The 14,848-nt window shown below is 43.8% G+C and overlaps 1 protein-coding gene across 16 annotated transcripts in view; it reads right to left on the bottom strand.

Annotated features, from left to right (window-relative positions):
- Positions 1-14,848, bottom strand: part of dlg5a (discs, large homolog 5a (Drosophila)) — a 220,779-nt gene that overhangs the window by 97,115 nt on the left and 108,816 nt on the right. For all 16 annotated transcript variants that reach the window (XM_038783233.1, XM_038783226.1, XM_038783227.1 and 13 more), the window contains one exon: positions 14,122-14,305. In XM_038783233.1, the coding sequence (XP_038639161.1) occupies positions 14,122-14,305 (184 nt within the window). The remainder of the gene's footprint in view (positions 1-14,121; positions 14,306-14,848) is intronic.

Here is a 14,848-nt window from a genome sequence, read left to right as displayed (position 1 = left end):
CAGTGTTAGGAACAGCTAATTTCAGATGAAGGTTCCCATCTGCACCTCAATAATGTGCTTCAATTGCACAGAATCCAGAACACCACCTGTGTGAACATGTTAAACATCTGCAAGAATTCTGAATTAGATTTTCAATTCCACAGCACCTTGCAGCAAATTATGTGGATTATAGGCTGTCAGCCCAAATCAGTGGTAAATGGGTTAAGACAGAACCAATAAATATCAGATGATGACCGTGCGTCATTTAGAAAGAGCAGACCTCCATCCCATGTCATCTCAGTTACTTTCTTAGGAAGCATAGAATAACTACAGTGCAGGAGGCGGCCTTTTGGCCCAGCGGGTCTGCACCAACCCTCTGAAAGAGCACCCTACCTAACTTGCACTTCCTTGTATACTAAGGGGCAATTGATCATGGCCAATCCACCTAACCTGCACATCTTTGGACTGTGGGAGGAAACCGGAGCACCTGGAGGAAACCCACGCAGACATGGGGGGAAAGTGCAAACCCCACACAGAATTGAACCCGGATCCCTGGTGCTACAAGGCAGCAGTGCTAACCACTGTGCCACGCTCTTACAAAATCATATTTTTAAGTTTACATTTATAGAGAAAGAAAATGATCTTTCAGGCCCATATGTGCTTGCCCCTATTTTCTGCAAATCCCATCCCATTTGCTAGCCACCCCTTTGCTCCAACTCCTTGGAGAGGGAAAAGGAATACCTGTGGTCAATTAAAGAGACCTCTGGCAAACAAAAATCATCTCCAACTCCTCAAAGACAGCCAAGCCCGGGGAAATGGCCAACCCGCAAGCAATTACCCAGAAATAACTTACGGGAACTGGATGGTGACCTAATCCTCAGTTCAGTCCCTCCAATTGTGCGTTTCTCTCTTTATATCTTTCTCAGTCACGATTTTCTCCGTTACTCGTGACTTAGATTTTCCTCATTTCTCTCTGCTGCAGTGATTTTCCTTCACTGCCTTGCCTGCCTTTCTGCACCACCCACCTAAATTAAAGATGTTAATTCAGGGCCTGCTGAAATGTCAAGCACCAGCTGTAGTGCCACACAGAGAAGCAATAATAATCACGTCTGCGGAGTTTTGCCAGACAGGCTCTGAACCGGATCAATGTTGGTTTGGTTTACTTTGTAATTGATAATGGCTCTTCCTGAAAATCTAATCCAATGTCTAACCCAATATTCATGTAATACTGGTGGATTTGCAGTTTCTTGGGCCTGTATCATGTCCGGTTTTGAAAATAAGCCTAGTTCCAATCTACTGAGCCTTCTTATTGTTAATCAACTCCATCCTAGTTACTATTAACACTTCACAGACCTTAATCTTCATCTCTCAGAATTTAAAGATAACTATCATTTATTGTTGGGGATGTATTTGTTTTAGGCTACACTGGTCATTTAACCGCTTCATCTTAGTTACATAATATTTGTTAATTCTGCGTTAATTATTGCTGTTTAGAGAAAGCTTGCTGTTCGTGTCTTCGCCAGAGAACACATGGAGATACTTATCATTTAATACATAACACATTAAAAATTCGATGCTATTATTTATGCAAAAAGAAAAATATTTACCCAGTGTCCTAACCAACAATCCCCCCTCAAATCAATAACACTAAAAACAGATCACCCACTTTAGCACTTTGAACTATAAACAGCTTTAAGTGGCTTACATGAAGTGCTTTGAATCATTTCTTGAGATGCAATAAATAATTATAAAAATGAAAGTTCATTTATTCTTTAGTGAGCAGCATGGGTGGCACGGTGGTTAGATGTGTCAGTGCAGACTCGATGGGTTGAATGGCCGCGTTCTGCACTGTAGGGATTCTATGATTTACTTAAATCTCAAGATGCGCCTGCCGTATTCCTGCTTATTAAAGGTGCATTAAACTCTTTTGGGAACGTTGATACCCTAGCCCAAAAGTAAAAGAAGAAGCAAGTAGAAGATGCGGAACCATAATTTAGGGTGTGCTTATCCTGCTCGGCAAACCCTACTGGAACCAGAAAAGTAGGAAATGAAAATAATATTTCAGTCTCGAGGGCTTGAGAGGGGAACCTGGTCCATATTTTAAATCAGGAAATTTGCTTTACCAGAATAGTCTAACAATCTGCAAATTCGCTTCAAATGGGCTGGTTTAGCTCACTGGGTTAAATCGCTGGCTTTTAAAGCAGACCAAGGCAGGCCAGCAGCACGGTTCAATTCCCGTACCAGCCTCCCCGAACAGGCACGGAATGTGGCGACTAGGGGCTTTTCACAGTAACTTCATTGAAGCCTACTCGTGACAATAAGCGATTTTCATGTCATTTTCATTTTCAACTCTGTTTTAAATATTGGCAGTTTAATAAATTTCAACAATTGAGAATATTTTAGAAAGATTAGATAATAAAGATGGACACTGTTTTGCAGAAACCAAAACTATAGTTCGATAGCATTGAGAGAATATACTTCCAAGTTATCAAACAAGCATTTATGCTCAATTTATCCTCATATTAACTAACAAAGGAGCGCAATATCTGGTCAGCAATTAAAAGCCTCTGCATACTAGGCTGAGAAGACATTATGACAGAGAACAAGAACTGGAATTTTAATCATGAGGGACTGATTTGTCCGATTAAATGGTCACACTATCAATCTGAATTTGGATGTAGCCACATGTCAGCACTCATTTTACTTATAGGTTGGCAGATGCACTCTAATCCAGTAACTGGTTCTGAGGCGCAGGAAATTCTAAGAACACACTTATTAGTTTATCCCAAACCTTTCAGGCCATGGAACCCTTTTGACCTCCCAAGAGTATTGACGGAACCATTAAGAAACATTCTCATTATATTGGAAAGTCAAACCACAAAAAAGTGATTGTTTTGCACAATAAGTACAAATATACAAAAACACATTAATAAAAGTATTTTCTGTTTGTTATACTTATACATTTATTATAGTTATACATTTATTATAATTAATTTTTAATGGGAGGGGCTGGTTTAGCTCACAAATCCATTTACACCTCTCTCTCACACTCACCCTCTCACACACAATGACGCTGTGGGGTAGCAGTATTGTCACTAACACACCAGATACCTGGGTACAAGGGTTCAAATCCTGCCACTGCAGATGGTAAAATTTTAATTCAATAAAAATTTGGAATTTAAAAAAAAAAGTCTAATGATGACCATAAAACCATTGTCGATTGTCGGAAAAACCCATCCGGTTCACGAATATCCTTTAGGAAAGGATATCTGCCGTCCTCACCTGGTGTGGTCTACATGTGACTCCAGACCCACCGCAAGGGATGGGCAGTAAACACCCACGTCCCATGACCGAATAAAATGTTTTTTAAAAAGCACCCACACCTCTCGGTCTCTTGCACGCACACTTCTCGCTCTCCCTTGCACGCACCTCACTCTCACTTACTTAACCATACACACCTCTCTCTCACTCACACTGCTCTTTCCGCCCTATGGCCACTGCGCCATCTGCTCTCTGCCTCGTTCTCGCCCTAGCCTGGACCAAAGAAAACTTACTTTCTTGCTGTTTCCAATCAGGCGCTGGCTACTCACTGCTATAGCTGCTCATGGGTTCACTAGCTGGCTACCGCGAAATTGCCTGCATTGGGAATCATCTGAAAATGCGATTTAAATTGCAAACTTTGGATGGTTCCAACTGCGTTACATCACCCAGAAAGAGTTAGAATTAAATTCCACCTTCTGGGTAACTATTGTACAGATCCACACTCACACCACATTGGACTCCCACACATATACCCTGAACCTCCAGGGGACTTGCCGCACCCCCCCCCCCTCAACCCCCTCTCCACCATGGAACTACAATCCTCCCAAGAGACTCCCTCAACCCCGATTACTCCCCTCCCCCCCCTCCCCATCGAACGCCCATCAACCTCTCACTATCACATCCCATCCCTGGACTTACAGCCCCTTCCCATGACTGTTCGTCACCCCTCCACCCACTGTCTGACTCCCACTTCCCCTGATTTTCTACACTCACTTCCCCCAACTGCCTGACCTCCGCCGCCCTTCATTTTCCAACACCCCACCAACCATCTGTCTGACCTCTCCCTCCCCCAACTGTCAAAGCCATAAACAAAGTGTGTGGCCACCCTCTGCCCGAGGGGTTCAGGAATGCGCTGCCCCTTGCCATTCTCGCCCGCCGTTCAGGTGACACAGAGCAAAGAGGTTTTCCAGTAAGAAAGTAGGAGTGGCATGGCAATGTGACTGACTGACTTACTGGCCCTGATGTTCACGGAGTGGCAATGTTGTAAGATTTACTTTGCATGGTTTCAGATCAATAAAGAACAATCTCAAAATAATCCACTGCAAACTAATCAAGGTTTTTCTATCACATACAGCACAAAGTTTTTGTTTACACTTAAGAAATTAGTTATTCTTCATGTGCACTGGACCAAAGTTGCAATACAGACTCAAATTTGGTTAGATTTGATTTGTATTAAGAACTTGCATTGATAAAAATATGTAATTCATGCACTAGGCACTGAAAAACATTATATTGCAACTTCAGAAACTTTCCAAATGTGAATAACGAACTCTGGAAGGACAAAACCTCGCTTGTGCAGTTCACAGTGGTCTTTGACTTGTGCGCCTGTCAAGTGGTTACTCTGTTTGCAAACTCGGATTTTGATTCCGAAAGTTTACTTTTCACTGGGAGTTCAGGAATTGCTTTTTAGTCAAACAAAGTCAGCTCCACTCACACTTTTGCTTATTTTGACGTACAGCAGCTGGTTTTACAAACTAAGCTCTTTCCTTGCATCAAATGAACCGCAGACTTAACATTTCCAAGAACCTTTGCCACATCGCTGCTTCAGTTCTTTCTTTCCAAACCATGAACTTTTCTATAAAATCTACCCCTTGGAGATGTGTCAGCTAAATGTTTATATATAGTTCCAAAATGTTCACTTCATTCAATTTGCAAAGGCTTTCTTTTTCTAATCTGAACTTAAAAAGCATTCATCAAACAAGTAGCATTGTCCTACATGAATAGAAGCTGTGAACCTGAATAAGCAGGCTTTATTCAATCATTCCCTTGGCCTTTAAGTGTTTCAGGCCTGAAGGGAAAAGTCATCTATCTGCAGCTCCTCTAAAAACAAAGCTGATGCATCACTATTAGGAATAAAAACACCGCCCTTCACTATGTCAACCTTAAAGGCAGTATCTTTTGCCCTATTTAATGTTATGTCCATGTGTAAGTTTCAACACATCAAGCCAAGTAACCCTTCCAACTAATTCAGCGCATGACAAAAAGCCTTTAAGCCAAGCATGTGTTTTCAAAGATCATTACATTTAATGTAGAGAAAAATTGCATTTTCAGAATAATCAGCATATGGGACTCAGGAAATACCCATTTGTTCCAACAGGGATTTTTATAGGTAACGTGCAAAGAGAAGGAAAATCCAGATCTTTGTATTTTGGTCCTGAGCATTTTAGAGAGAAAAATATTATACTTACAAGAATCTGATTTCATGTCTTTCATTTTGTCAGCCACAGAGAGATCTGCTGTTCATATGAGTCATATGTTCCCCCCTCCCTGCTGGATATCACTGATGGATACTCTGCATCACCAGTTGGCAGTAACATTTCCACCGTTATGTAGGTCTGGATTGACTCCTGGACTCGTTTAAAGCAGTAATCTCCATTGTTTTTAATGGAGTGGTCATGAAGCAGCCACACATGGACGGAGCTTGGATTTGATTTGCAAAACTGGACTAAATTCAAGGCAAACTATGCAAAACACAGCGACAGAATTGGACTGGAAGCAAATTCTGCATGCAAATTTCAAACCCATGGGCCTCTCCCAGTTAAAATCATAAGTAAGTCTGAAAGAAAAGATTTAGGAATGATTTTTCTGGTTATCCTGGGAAATTCCAGCTCATGGGGTGGCACAGTGGTTAGCACTGCTGCCTCACAGCGCCAGGGTCCTGGGTTCAATTTTAGTCTCGGATGACTGTGCAGAGTCTGCATGTTCTCCCCGTGTCTGCGTGGGTTTCCCCGGGTGCTCCAGTTTCCTCCCACGGTGCAAAGATTTGCAGGTTAGGTGATTCGCCATGCTAAATTGCCCTTAAGTGTCCAAATATGTGTAGGTTAGGTGGGATTATGGGGTTGTGGGGATAGGGCAGGGGCCTGGGTAGGGTGCTCTTTCAGAGAGTCAGTACACGATGGGCCTAATGGCCTCCTTGTGCACTGTAGGGATTTTATGAGCATCTGTCATCTCTCGGTGGAGCTGCTACACTAACAGGCTACTCATGGAATAACTGGGAGGATAACACATTGGTAGAACTCAGGTTAATATCTGTTATGGCTACATGGCAAATTTGTGAATTTAGCCAGCATATGTTTGAGATGATCTAGGAACACAGGCAGTAAATGGAAAATCATATGCATGGCTTCCCAATACTCTGCCACCAACCTCAAGATCCCCCTAGTTTGTGTATTTCCCGTGATGGCCAAAACATGCTCTCAACAAAAAGGTCTGAATTATCAATGTTTAAAAACGTGCATTGTGGCTCATTTTAAAACATGTTTTTAACCCAAACAAAATAGTAAAATAACGGCATCAGTTTTATCCATTGTCAGCATTTCAACCAGGTCCTCACGTCCCTGTTTTTCACAGGTTCTCCCATCCCATCATAGATGAGTCTTTAACCTTCACATTTCCACAATTGACCAATGCACTGTCCACCCCCATACCTGCCTGGTTTTGGAAGCATTTACCCATTTTGGCCGTTCACAGTCGGCACTCTCCCTTCCCCATCTAGTAAAAGTCTAAGAATTTCCAGTTTCTCGAAGCAATGGTCTTCTACTGGAGTCAAGTAACAGCTTTAGGTAAAAGCTGAAAAAGTATTAAAATCGAAGCAGAAGAACATCAGGAAATGGGGTAAAAGCAAGATTCCAGACAGATAATTTTGGACATCAAATAATTTGTTGCAATGGGAATTCCTAATTTACCCCACAAAGTGGTAAAGAATCCATGTTTGAATGAACGACACACATTCCCCTGAGGTGGAGCCTGGATATGTGGGAGAGGGAGAGGAACAGGTGGGGAAGGAAGCAAAATGAACAAATCGCTAGGGCTCATTTTCACAACCTTCCTCGGAACCAACTGGAAAACTGTATTTACAAATGTCCAAATCCATTCCTTTAACCCATGAATAGTGTTGTGCACAAGGGCACCATAAAAAGGAAAATATTTTTCAGATATTAGAAACCATTCAAAAGTCAAAAGCAAATTTGCACAGATTGTGAGTAATTATAGAATTTTATTAAAATAACGTCAGGTCCAGTATATCAACCAGCGCCGTTCTCTAATGAATTATTTAAAGGGTAATTACAATTTGATAGATCAGACTTCTTAATAGAAGAGTGATTTAAAATTAATGCATTGTCTATTGTGCACAGATCTTCCCTGACACTTCATAGAAAGCAAACCCATTCTTTCTCCCATTATTCAGCCTCTACAAAAATGGTGCATTGAATTATTCAACTTCTTTCACAAAGAACAGGATTCTACTAAGTCCTAAAGTGGCTATACTTGGCAGTCTCTCTCAGATATATAACACCGCTGAAAAATAAAGCCTTTTTTCATAAAGCTGGCTAGGTGGATCACAACATTTAGCTCTTGAAAAGTACACTTAGGCATGTAAGAATACAAGGAGTTCTTCCATGGCAATGACCTATAGAAATGGAATGTAGTTTCTTATGGTCATCATAGTCTCACACAATCTAAACGCAATAGTAGTTCACCCATCATTATAAAGCAGCAAACTTAGTAACACAAGGTGAACATATTGTACACCTTACTAATACTGAAAGGAGGTGGAACTGCACCAACATTACTATTTACTTATCTCTTTACAAAACTTGTTTCCGATGCGAGTAACAGTTTAATATTCTCTGCTCAAAAACTCCTGATTCTCCGTTCTCAATATTGCCTCCAATGCCAAAGTTATTATTCTTGCGAAGCAAAGAAAGGAGATGGAATCATCTGGTGCTTTACTGCACTTTTCAATTGTCACAACTTGTTCCACAATTGCGGATGGCTGTATGAAATGTGATGAGAAAATCTGGTGGCCTATTTGCATACAGGAAAACTGTTTTTGGTTTTAGTCGAGGAAGCAATGTTGGTGAAATACAGCAAAAGCAATCGGGGAGAAAATGATGAGGTGGGGGGGGGGGGGGGGGTGTGTGTGTGTGTGTGTGTGTGTGTGGTAAAAGGACAACTCTTACGCTTGCATAGGACGCTGCCCTGGGAAAGGGATGGGGTGATTAGGGAATGGACCAAGGTATTGCACAGTGAACAAACCCTTCAGATTGCTGGAAATGATGGGAAGGGAGGAGTTGGTGGTGGCATCGTGTTGGAGGTGCAAATTTTGTACTCCACAGGAGGGGAAGAAAATGATAAAATCAAAGATTTTCTCACAGATACACATGTATATATTATACATATAAATAATATAAGGGCAGCATGGTGGCGCAGTGGTTAGCACAGCTGCCTCACGGCGCCAAGGTCCCAGGTTCGATCCTGGCTCTGGGTCGCTGTCAGTGTTTGTGTGGGTCTCGCCCCCAAAACCCAAAGATGTGCAGGGTAGGTGGATTGGCCACGCTAAATTGTCCCTTAATTGGAAAAATTGCATTGGGTACTCTAAATTTATATTTTTTACAAATAATATATAACACTAGGAGCTACAAGTTCCCAGGATGAAGACTTAGTTGACGACACACTGCTGACTATATGGAGCAGGACCCAAGCCCCAGTAATATAAACTGGCACATGCGCTAAAACTAATTGGGCATTGTTTCTTCAGTGGGGATTGTTTTAAAGGAGAACTTTAGAGTTAATTTTTAAAGAATTACATTATTTTTCATGTAGTAATTTTTGTATAAATGTATCTTTTCAGTGTGCTGAAAAGTGTGGGCGGCACAATAGTTATCATTGCTGCCTCACTGCGCCAGGGATACAGGTTCAATTCTGGCTTCGGGTGACTGCCTGTGTGCAGTTTGCATTGTTATGGGCCAGGGTTAGGAGAACCCCAAAGTGTATCCTGGAGTTCATCTGACCCACAACTTTTAATAGATTGTGGTACGGGGCGCACACGGCCCACTCGACAGGTGTGGTACAGCAGAAATGGAAAAGTATTTTTTAAAGCAAAACAATGTTTATTCTATCAACTCAAGGTAACCTTTTTAAAACATAGCAAGAAGTCCTACAACACCAGATTAAAGTCCAACATGTTTGTTTCAAACACTAGCTTTCAGAGCACTGCTCCTTCCTCTGGTGAATGAGGAGTATTTGAAACAAACATGTTGGACTTTAACCTGGTGTTGTGGGGCTTCTTGCTGTGCTCACCCCAGTCCAACGTCGGCATCTCCACATCATTTTTAAAACATAGTGAACATCTTAGCAACCATCAATTCAAATACAACCCCCAAAGAATACAACACTGAGTAATCTTTTAAGCTTTCCTTTTAATATCCATAAGACTTAAAAAACCTTCAAAACAGAAAGACATCAGGCTTAACTTCACTACTGAGAACATTTATAATTCTGAATTCCCCAAATGATCAAGAGATAAGTCTTTTCATGGCAGAGAGCTCAACGGTACAGCTGCTCTGTCTGGCTTCAGCTCCAACACTGAAAACAAAACTAAAACACACTCTGCAGCAAACAGCCTAAAACGAAAGTAAAAAGCTGACAGACAGCCCAGCTCCACCCACTCTCTGACATCACTGCAGTAGTAAACACCCATTTCTTAAAGGTACTGTCGCATGACAGCATTTTCTACCCATGGCTGTGTGGGCCTCACCCCCACAACCTAAAGATGTGCAAGGGAGGTAGATTCCCGGGTCCCAAGGTCCACACCTCCACCGTATCCCCATAATCCAGTAACCCCACCCAACACTAAGGGCAATTTAGCATGGCCAATCCACCTAATCTGCACATCTTTGGACTGTGGGAGGAAACCATTGGCCCCACACTCTCAGGGCCACCACCACCACGGGGCTGATGGAGTACCGTGCTGGCGGGAACAGCAGAGGCATAGTTACCAACGCCTCCAAATTGGGGCCCTTGCATGAGGCCGTCTCCATACGCTCCCACGCCGACTCTCCCCCACCGCCCACTTCCTGATCATGGCTATTTTTGCCGCCCAGTAATAGGTACTAAAATTTGGCAACACCAGCCGACCCTCTCCCCGACTCCGCTCAAGCATTACCTTCCTTACTCGCAGGTTCTTGTCCGCCCAAACGAAGCCAGTGATCATTTTGCTGACCCGTTTAAAAAAGGACCGCGGAATAAAGATGGGGAGACACTGAAATACAAACAGGAATCTCGGGAGGACCGTCAGCTTCACCACCTGCACCCTCCGAGCCAGTGACAACGGAAGCGTGTCCCATCTCCGAAAATCGTCCTTCATTTGGTCTACTAGTCGGGCCAGATTTAATTTATGCAGCCGGTCCCATTCCTGCGCCACTTGGATGCCGAGATACCTAAAGCTTCCCCTTACTAATCTAAACAGCAGGTCCCCCAATCGCCTCTCCTGTCCCCTCGCCTGGATCGCAAACATCTCACTTTTCCCCATATTTAGCTTATACCCCGAAAAGCAGCCAAATTCCCCTAGAATCCTCATGATTTCTTCCATCCCCTCTATTGGATCAGAAACATACAGAAGCAGGTCGTCTGCATAGAGCGAGACTCTGTGCTCCCACCCCCCCTGGACCTGCTCCTTGAAGCTCTCAGAGCAATTGCCAGCGACTCTATAGCTAGCGCGAATAACAGTGGGGAGAGGGGGCATCCCTGTCTTGTCCCTCGGTGCAGCCTAATATAGTCCAATCTTGTCCTATCCGTCCGTATGCTCGCCACAGGAGCCTGTTACAGCAACCTGGCCCAGTCAATAAAGCCCTGCCCAAATCTGAACCGTCCCAGTACCTCCCATAGATATTCCCATTCTACTCAATCAAAGGCCTTCTCTGCGTCCATTGCGACCACTACCTGCACCTCCCTACCTTCCGGGGACATCATGATCACGTTTAATAGCCTTCTTATATTGGCCACCAACTGTCTACCCTGAACGAACCCCGTCTGGTCCTCCTCAATAACGTCCGGGACACAATCCTCAATCCTGGAGGACAACATTTTGGCCAGCAGTTTGCCGTCCACATTCAACAAGGATATCAGCCTGTAGGACCCACACAGCTCCGGGTTCTTGTCCCACTTAAGGATCAGTGAAATCGTGGCCTGTGACATCGTCGGGGGCAGCACCCCTCTCTCCCTTGCCTCATTAAACATCCTCATCAACAACGATCCCAATATCCCAGAGAACGTTTTATAGAACTCCACTGGGTACCCGTCCGGCCCCGGGGCTTTACCCAACTGCATGGCCTTCAGATCCTCCAGATTCAGCCCCCCTAAGAAGTGCCTCATCCCCACCGGCCCTGTTGGGGGTTCACTGAAAGCATTTTTAATTAGAATGAGTCAAGTGGTTTGTTTTGTGGTGGTTTCTGATTGGTAGTTTTTTGAGCTGTATTCCCCTCTGTTGTTGCAAAGTGTTTCTTTCCCTATCTTGTGAATTAATGGCAGTGACATTTGAACCAATTAGCATGATGCACTCAACAAACAATGCTTTGTGGTTGAATTAAATATCAGCTATGGCAGCTACTCAGTTTTGCTTTGACTGATCTAAACCTCTGAGCTATGACAAAGACTCAAGGTCTGTTGGATCTGTGTTTTAATGGCATAGATTAGAGCACTTGGAGGTGGGACTCTGGCTGCGGAACTCAGCCTCACTCCCAGGCATCAGATATTCATCATCTATTCACCAACTCCATCACCATTTTTAGATGGAAACTGTTTTAAATTACTTTTCAGGCCTTGTTTATTGCGACAGTCTCCCAGGCACAACCTCAGGTTATGCCAGCCCCACCACCCCATGAAGAGTATAAGGACTCGAAACGTTAACTCTGCTTCTCTCCTAATAGATGCTGCCAGACCTACTGAGCTTTTCCAGTACCCTCTGTTCTCATTTTAGATTCCAGCATCTGAAGTATTTTTCTCATTTTAACCCCCCATTCACCGATGGCCCCTGATTTCCCAGACCTTCAATTCTCAATTTAATTCAACGTGTTCCAGCAGCTCCAAGTTTTTTACCTGCCTGATCTAAACTTACTATTCAACAGAACAGATGTTGTCCATCACCTTTTATCCCCTACCTGTGGGGTTTTGGGATTTCTAGTTTTTTTCCAACAGTAACTGTGCCCAAAAAAGAAGACTTTAAGTAGCGTACATTCTTACAAAATGTTAGCAGGAAATGAAACAAATTCACGGTAGCACAGCGTTTAGCACTGTCGCTTCAGGGCTCCAGGGTCCCAGGTTTGATTCCCGGCTTGGGTCACTGTCTGTATGGAGTCTGCACTTCCTCCCAGTGTCTGCGTGGGTTTCCTCCGGGTGCTCCGGTTTCCTTCTCCAGTCCAAAGATGTGCTGGTTGAATGGCTTGGCCATACTAAATTGCCCTTAGGGTTCAAAAAGTTTAGGTGGGGTTACTGGGATAGGGTGGAGGTGTGGGCTTAGTGCTCTTTCCAAGGGCTGGTGCAGGCTCGATGGGCCGATTGGCCTCCTTCTGCACTGTAAATTATATGATTCTATGATTCACCAGGTATTGCAGGAGAACGTCCAGGTTGCATCACTTGTCATCCTACACGCAACCCCAAGAATGGAGTGGTGTCACTGATTGTATGCAACTCCCAAAGTGCAGCTTAAGCCCATTTCCTTGTACTCTGACTGAGGCTGTGTTTACAAACTGAAAACCAGGAATCTTGCTGTTAATCACCATTTAGTGAAGTCATCCCATGTTCTAATTATAGAAACAAAAACTCTCCCAGATGTAGTTTCTGATTGGAAGTGAGATCCAGGAAAACAAATTCTCAAATGCCCACAGCACGCCATGCAGCTAGCACTTTTCAACAGGCAAACCTGGGAGGGCTTGCGAGTTATGTTTAACTTCTTAAATGGAAGCGATGGACCTCTCAAAGCACTTTAGGTGTCAGCTGTGATGCAAATTAGTGTAACTAAGACTCTTTGTTTTACTGTTCTAATGAATTATGAGTTTGCGCTAATGGTTAATAAGCTATTGAAAGGAAAATCACAAAGCAAAATCCATTGCCCCTCAAGGTTCGTTAAAATTATGTTCTGACCCCCCCCCTCCTCCTCCCCCCCTCCTCATCCTCCCCCCTCCCTCCCCCCTCCTCCTCCCCCCCTCCTCATCCTCCCCCCTCCCCATCCTCCCCTCTCCCCCCCCTCCCCCCTCTCCATCCTCCCCTCTCCCCCCCTCCCCCCTCTCCATCCTCCCCTCTCCCCCCCCTCCCCCTCCCTTCCCCCCTCTCAGGGCGGCACAGTGGCTAGCACTGCTGCTTCACAGCACCGAGGACCCGGGTTCGATCCTGGTCCCGGGGTCACGGTCCGTGTGGGTTTGCGCAGTCTCCCCGTGTCTGCATGGATGTCACCCACACAACCCAAAAGATGTGCAGGGCAGGTGGATTGGCGACGCTAAATTGCCCCTTAATTGGAAAGAAAGAGAATTGGGTACTCTAAATTGAAAACAAAATTCTGTCCCCTTACTCTTCAGCCTCTCAGTGCTCCACTCCCTGAAACCCCACAACATTTTCCAGCCTCTTTGTGCTCGACCTTGTTGCCTCAGGATAAAAGCAGAATAAATATCAGAAAGGTACTCAATAGCCCAGGACAAATGATCAATAATCCTTCAGAGTTCCAAAAGGAAGTAGCAGAAGACTGTCTTTTGGCTTTGCCTTATTACTAGGTAACAGAAATAATTACTGGCAGCCAGAGAAGAAAAATTCCATACCAAACTCCCTCCCCACCCTTTATGTGGCATTGGTCTGCCTTCTGCCCATTGTTCCAATTCTCTACCAGCACATTCGGGGGGGGGGGGGGGGGGGGAAATTCTAAACAAAATGGGTGACGGATGATCCCGACTGTTCTGAAATATAATTCATTATAATGGATGATAACTGAGAGGCAACTTTAATCATACGGTTCTGAAGAATATGCCTCATTGGATGGCCAAGACTTACTTGCTGCTGCTGACAGCGTAGGTCAGTGATCTCTTTCTGATCCTCCTCGTGGAGCCTCTTCAGCTCCTCGCAGGTCTGTTGGACATGATTGTGTTCCCGTAGCAACTGTGTGTTCTCCCTCTTGATGACCTCCATTTCTTCCTTGAGTTGTGACTGATCATTTCGCAGACGACTGTGCAATGTGCTGAAGGAGTAAGAAGAAAAGTGTTTTGGTAAGTACCGGGAAGATTTCCTTGCTACACCACCAATCTAACCTATTGTTTAATGGGTAACAAATTTAGAATACAATAACTGTAATAAATTTACAATTAATTAACAGTACCGCCTCCACTTTTCAAGCTAAATATGGACAAGCTAAATGAGATGTGTTCCATACATAGAAACATACATAGATAAATAGAAGCAGGAGGAGGCCATTTGGCCCTTCGAGCCTTTCATTATGATCATGGCTGATCATCAAATTTAATACCCTGATTCCTCACCCTCCCCCCTCCCCAATATCCTTTTAGGCCCAAGAGCAAGGCAGTGAATTGCACAGATTCACCACTGTCTGGGTAAAGACACTTCTCCTCACCTCAGTCCTAAAAGATTTACCCCTTATTCTCAAACTATGATCCCCACTATTGGGAACATTATTTCTGAATTAATCTTGTCTAATCCTGTTAAAATTCTATAAGTTTCTATGAGATCCCCTCTCACTCTTCTAATCTCCAATTAATATAATCCT

This window comes from Scyliorhinus canicula, chromosome 22 (genome assembly GCF_902713615.1).
Source record: "Scyliorhinus canicula chromosome 22, sScyCan1.1, whole genome shotgun sequence".
Lineage (NCBI taxonomy): Eukaryota > Metazoa > Chordata > Chondrichthyes > Carcharhiniformes > Scyliorhinidae > Scyliorhinus > Scyliorhinus canicula.
Note: the sequence above shows the minus strand (reverse complement) of the source record. Positions and strands in the feature narration are given on the sequence as shown.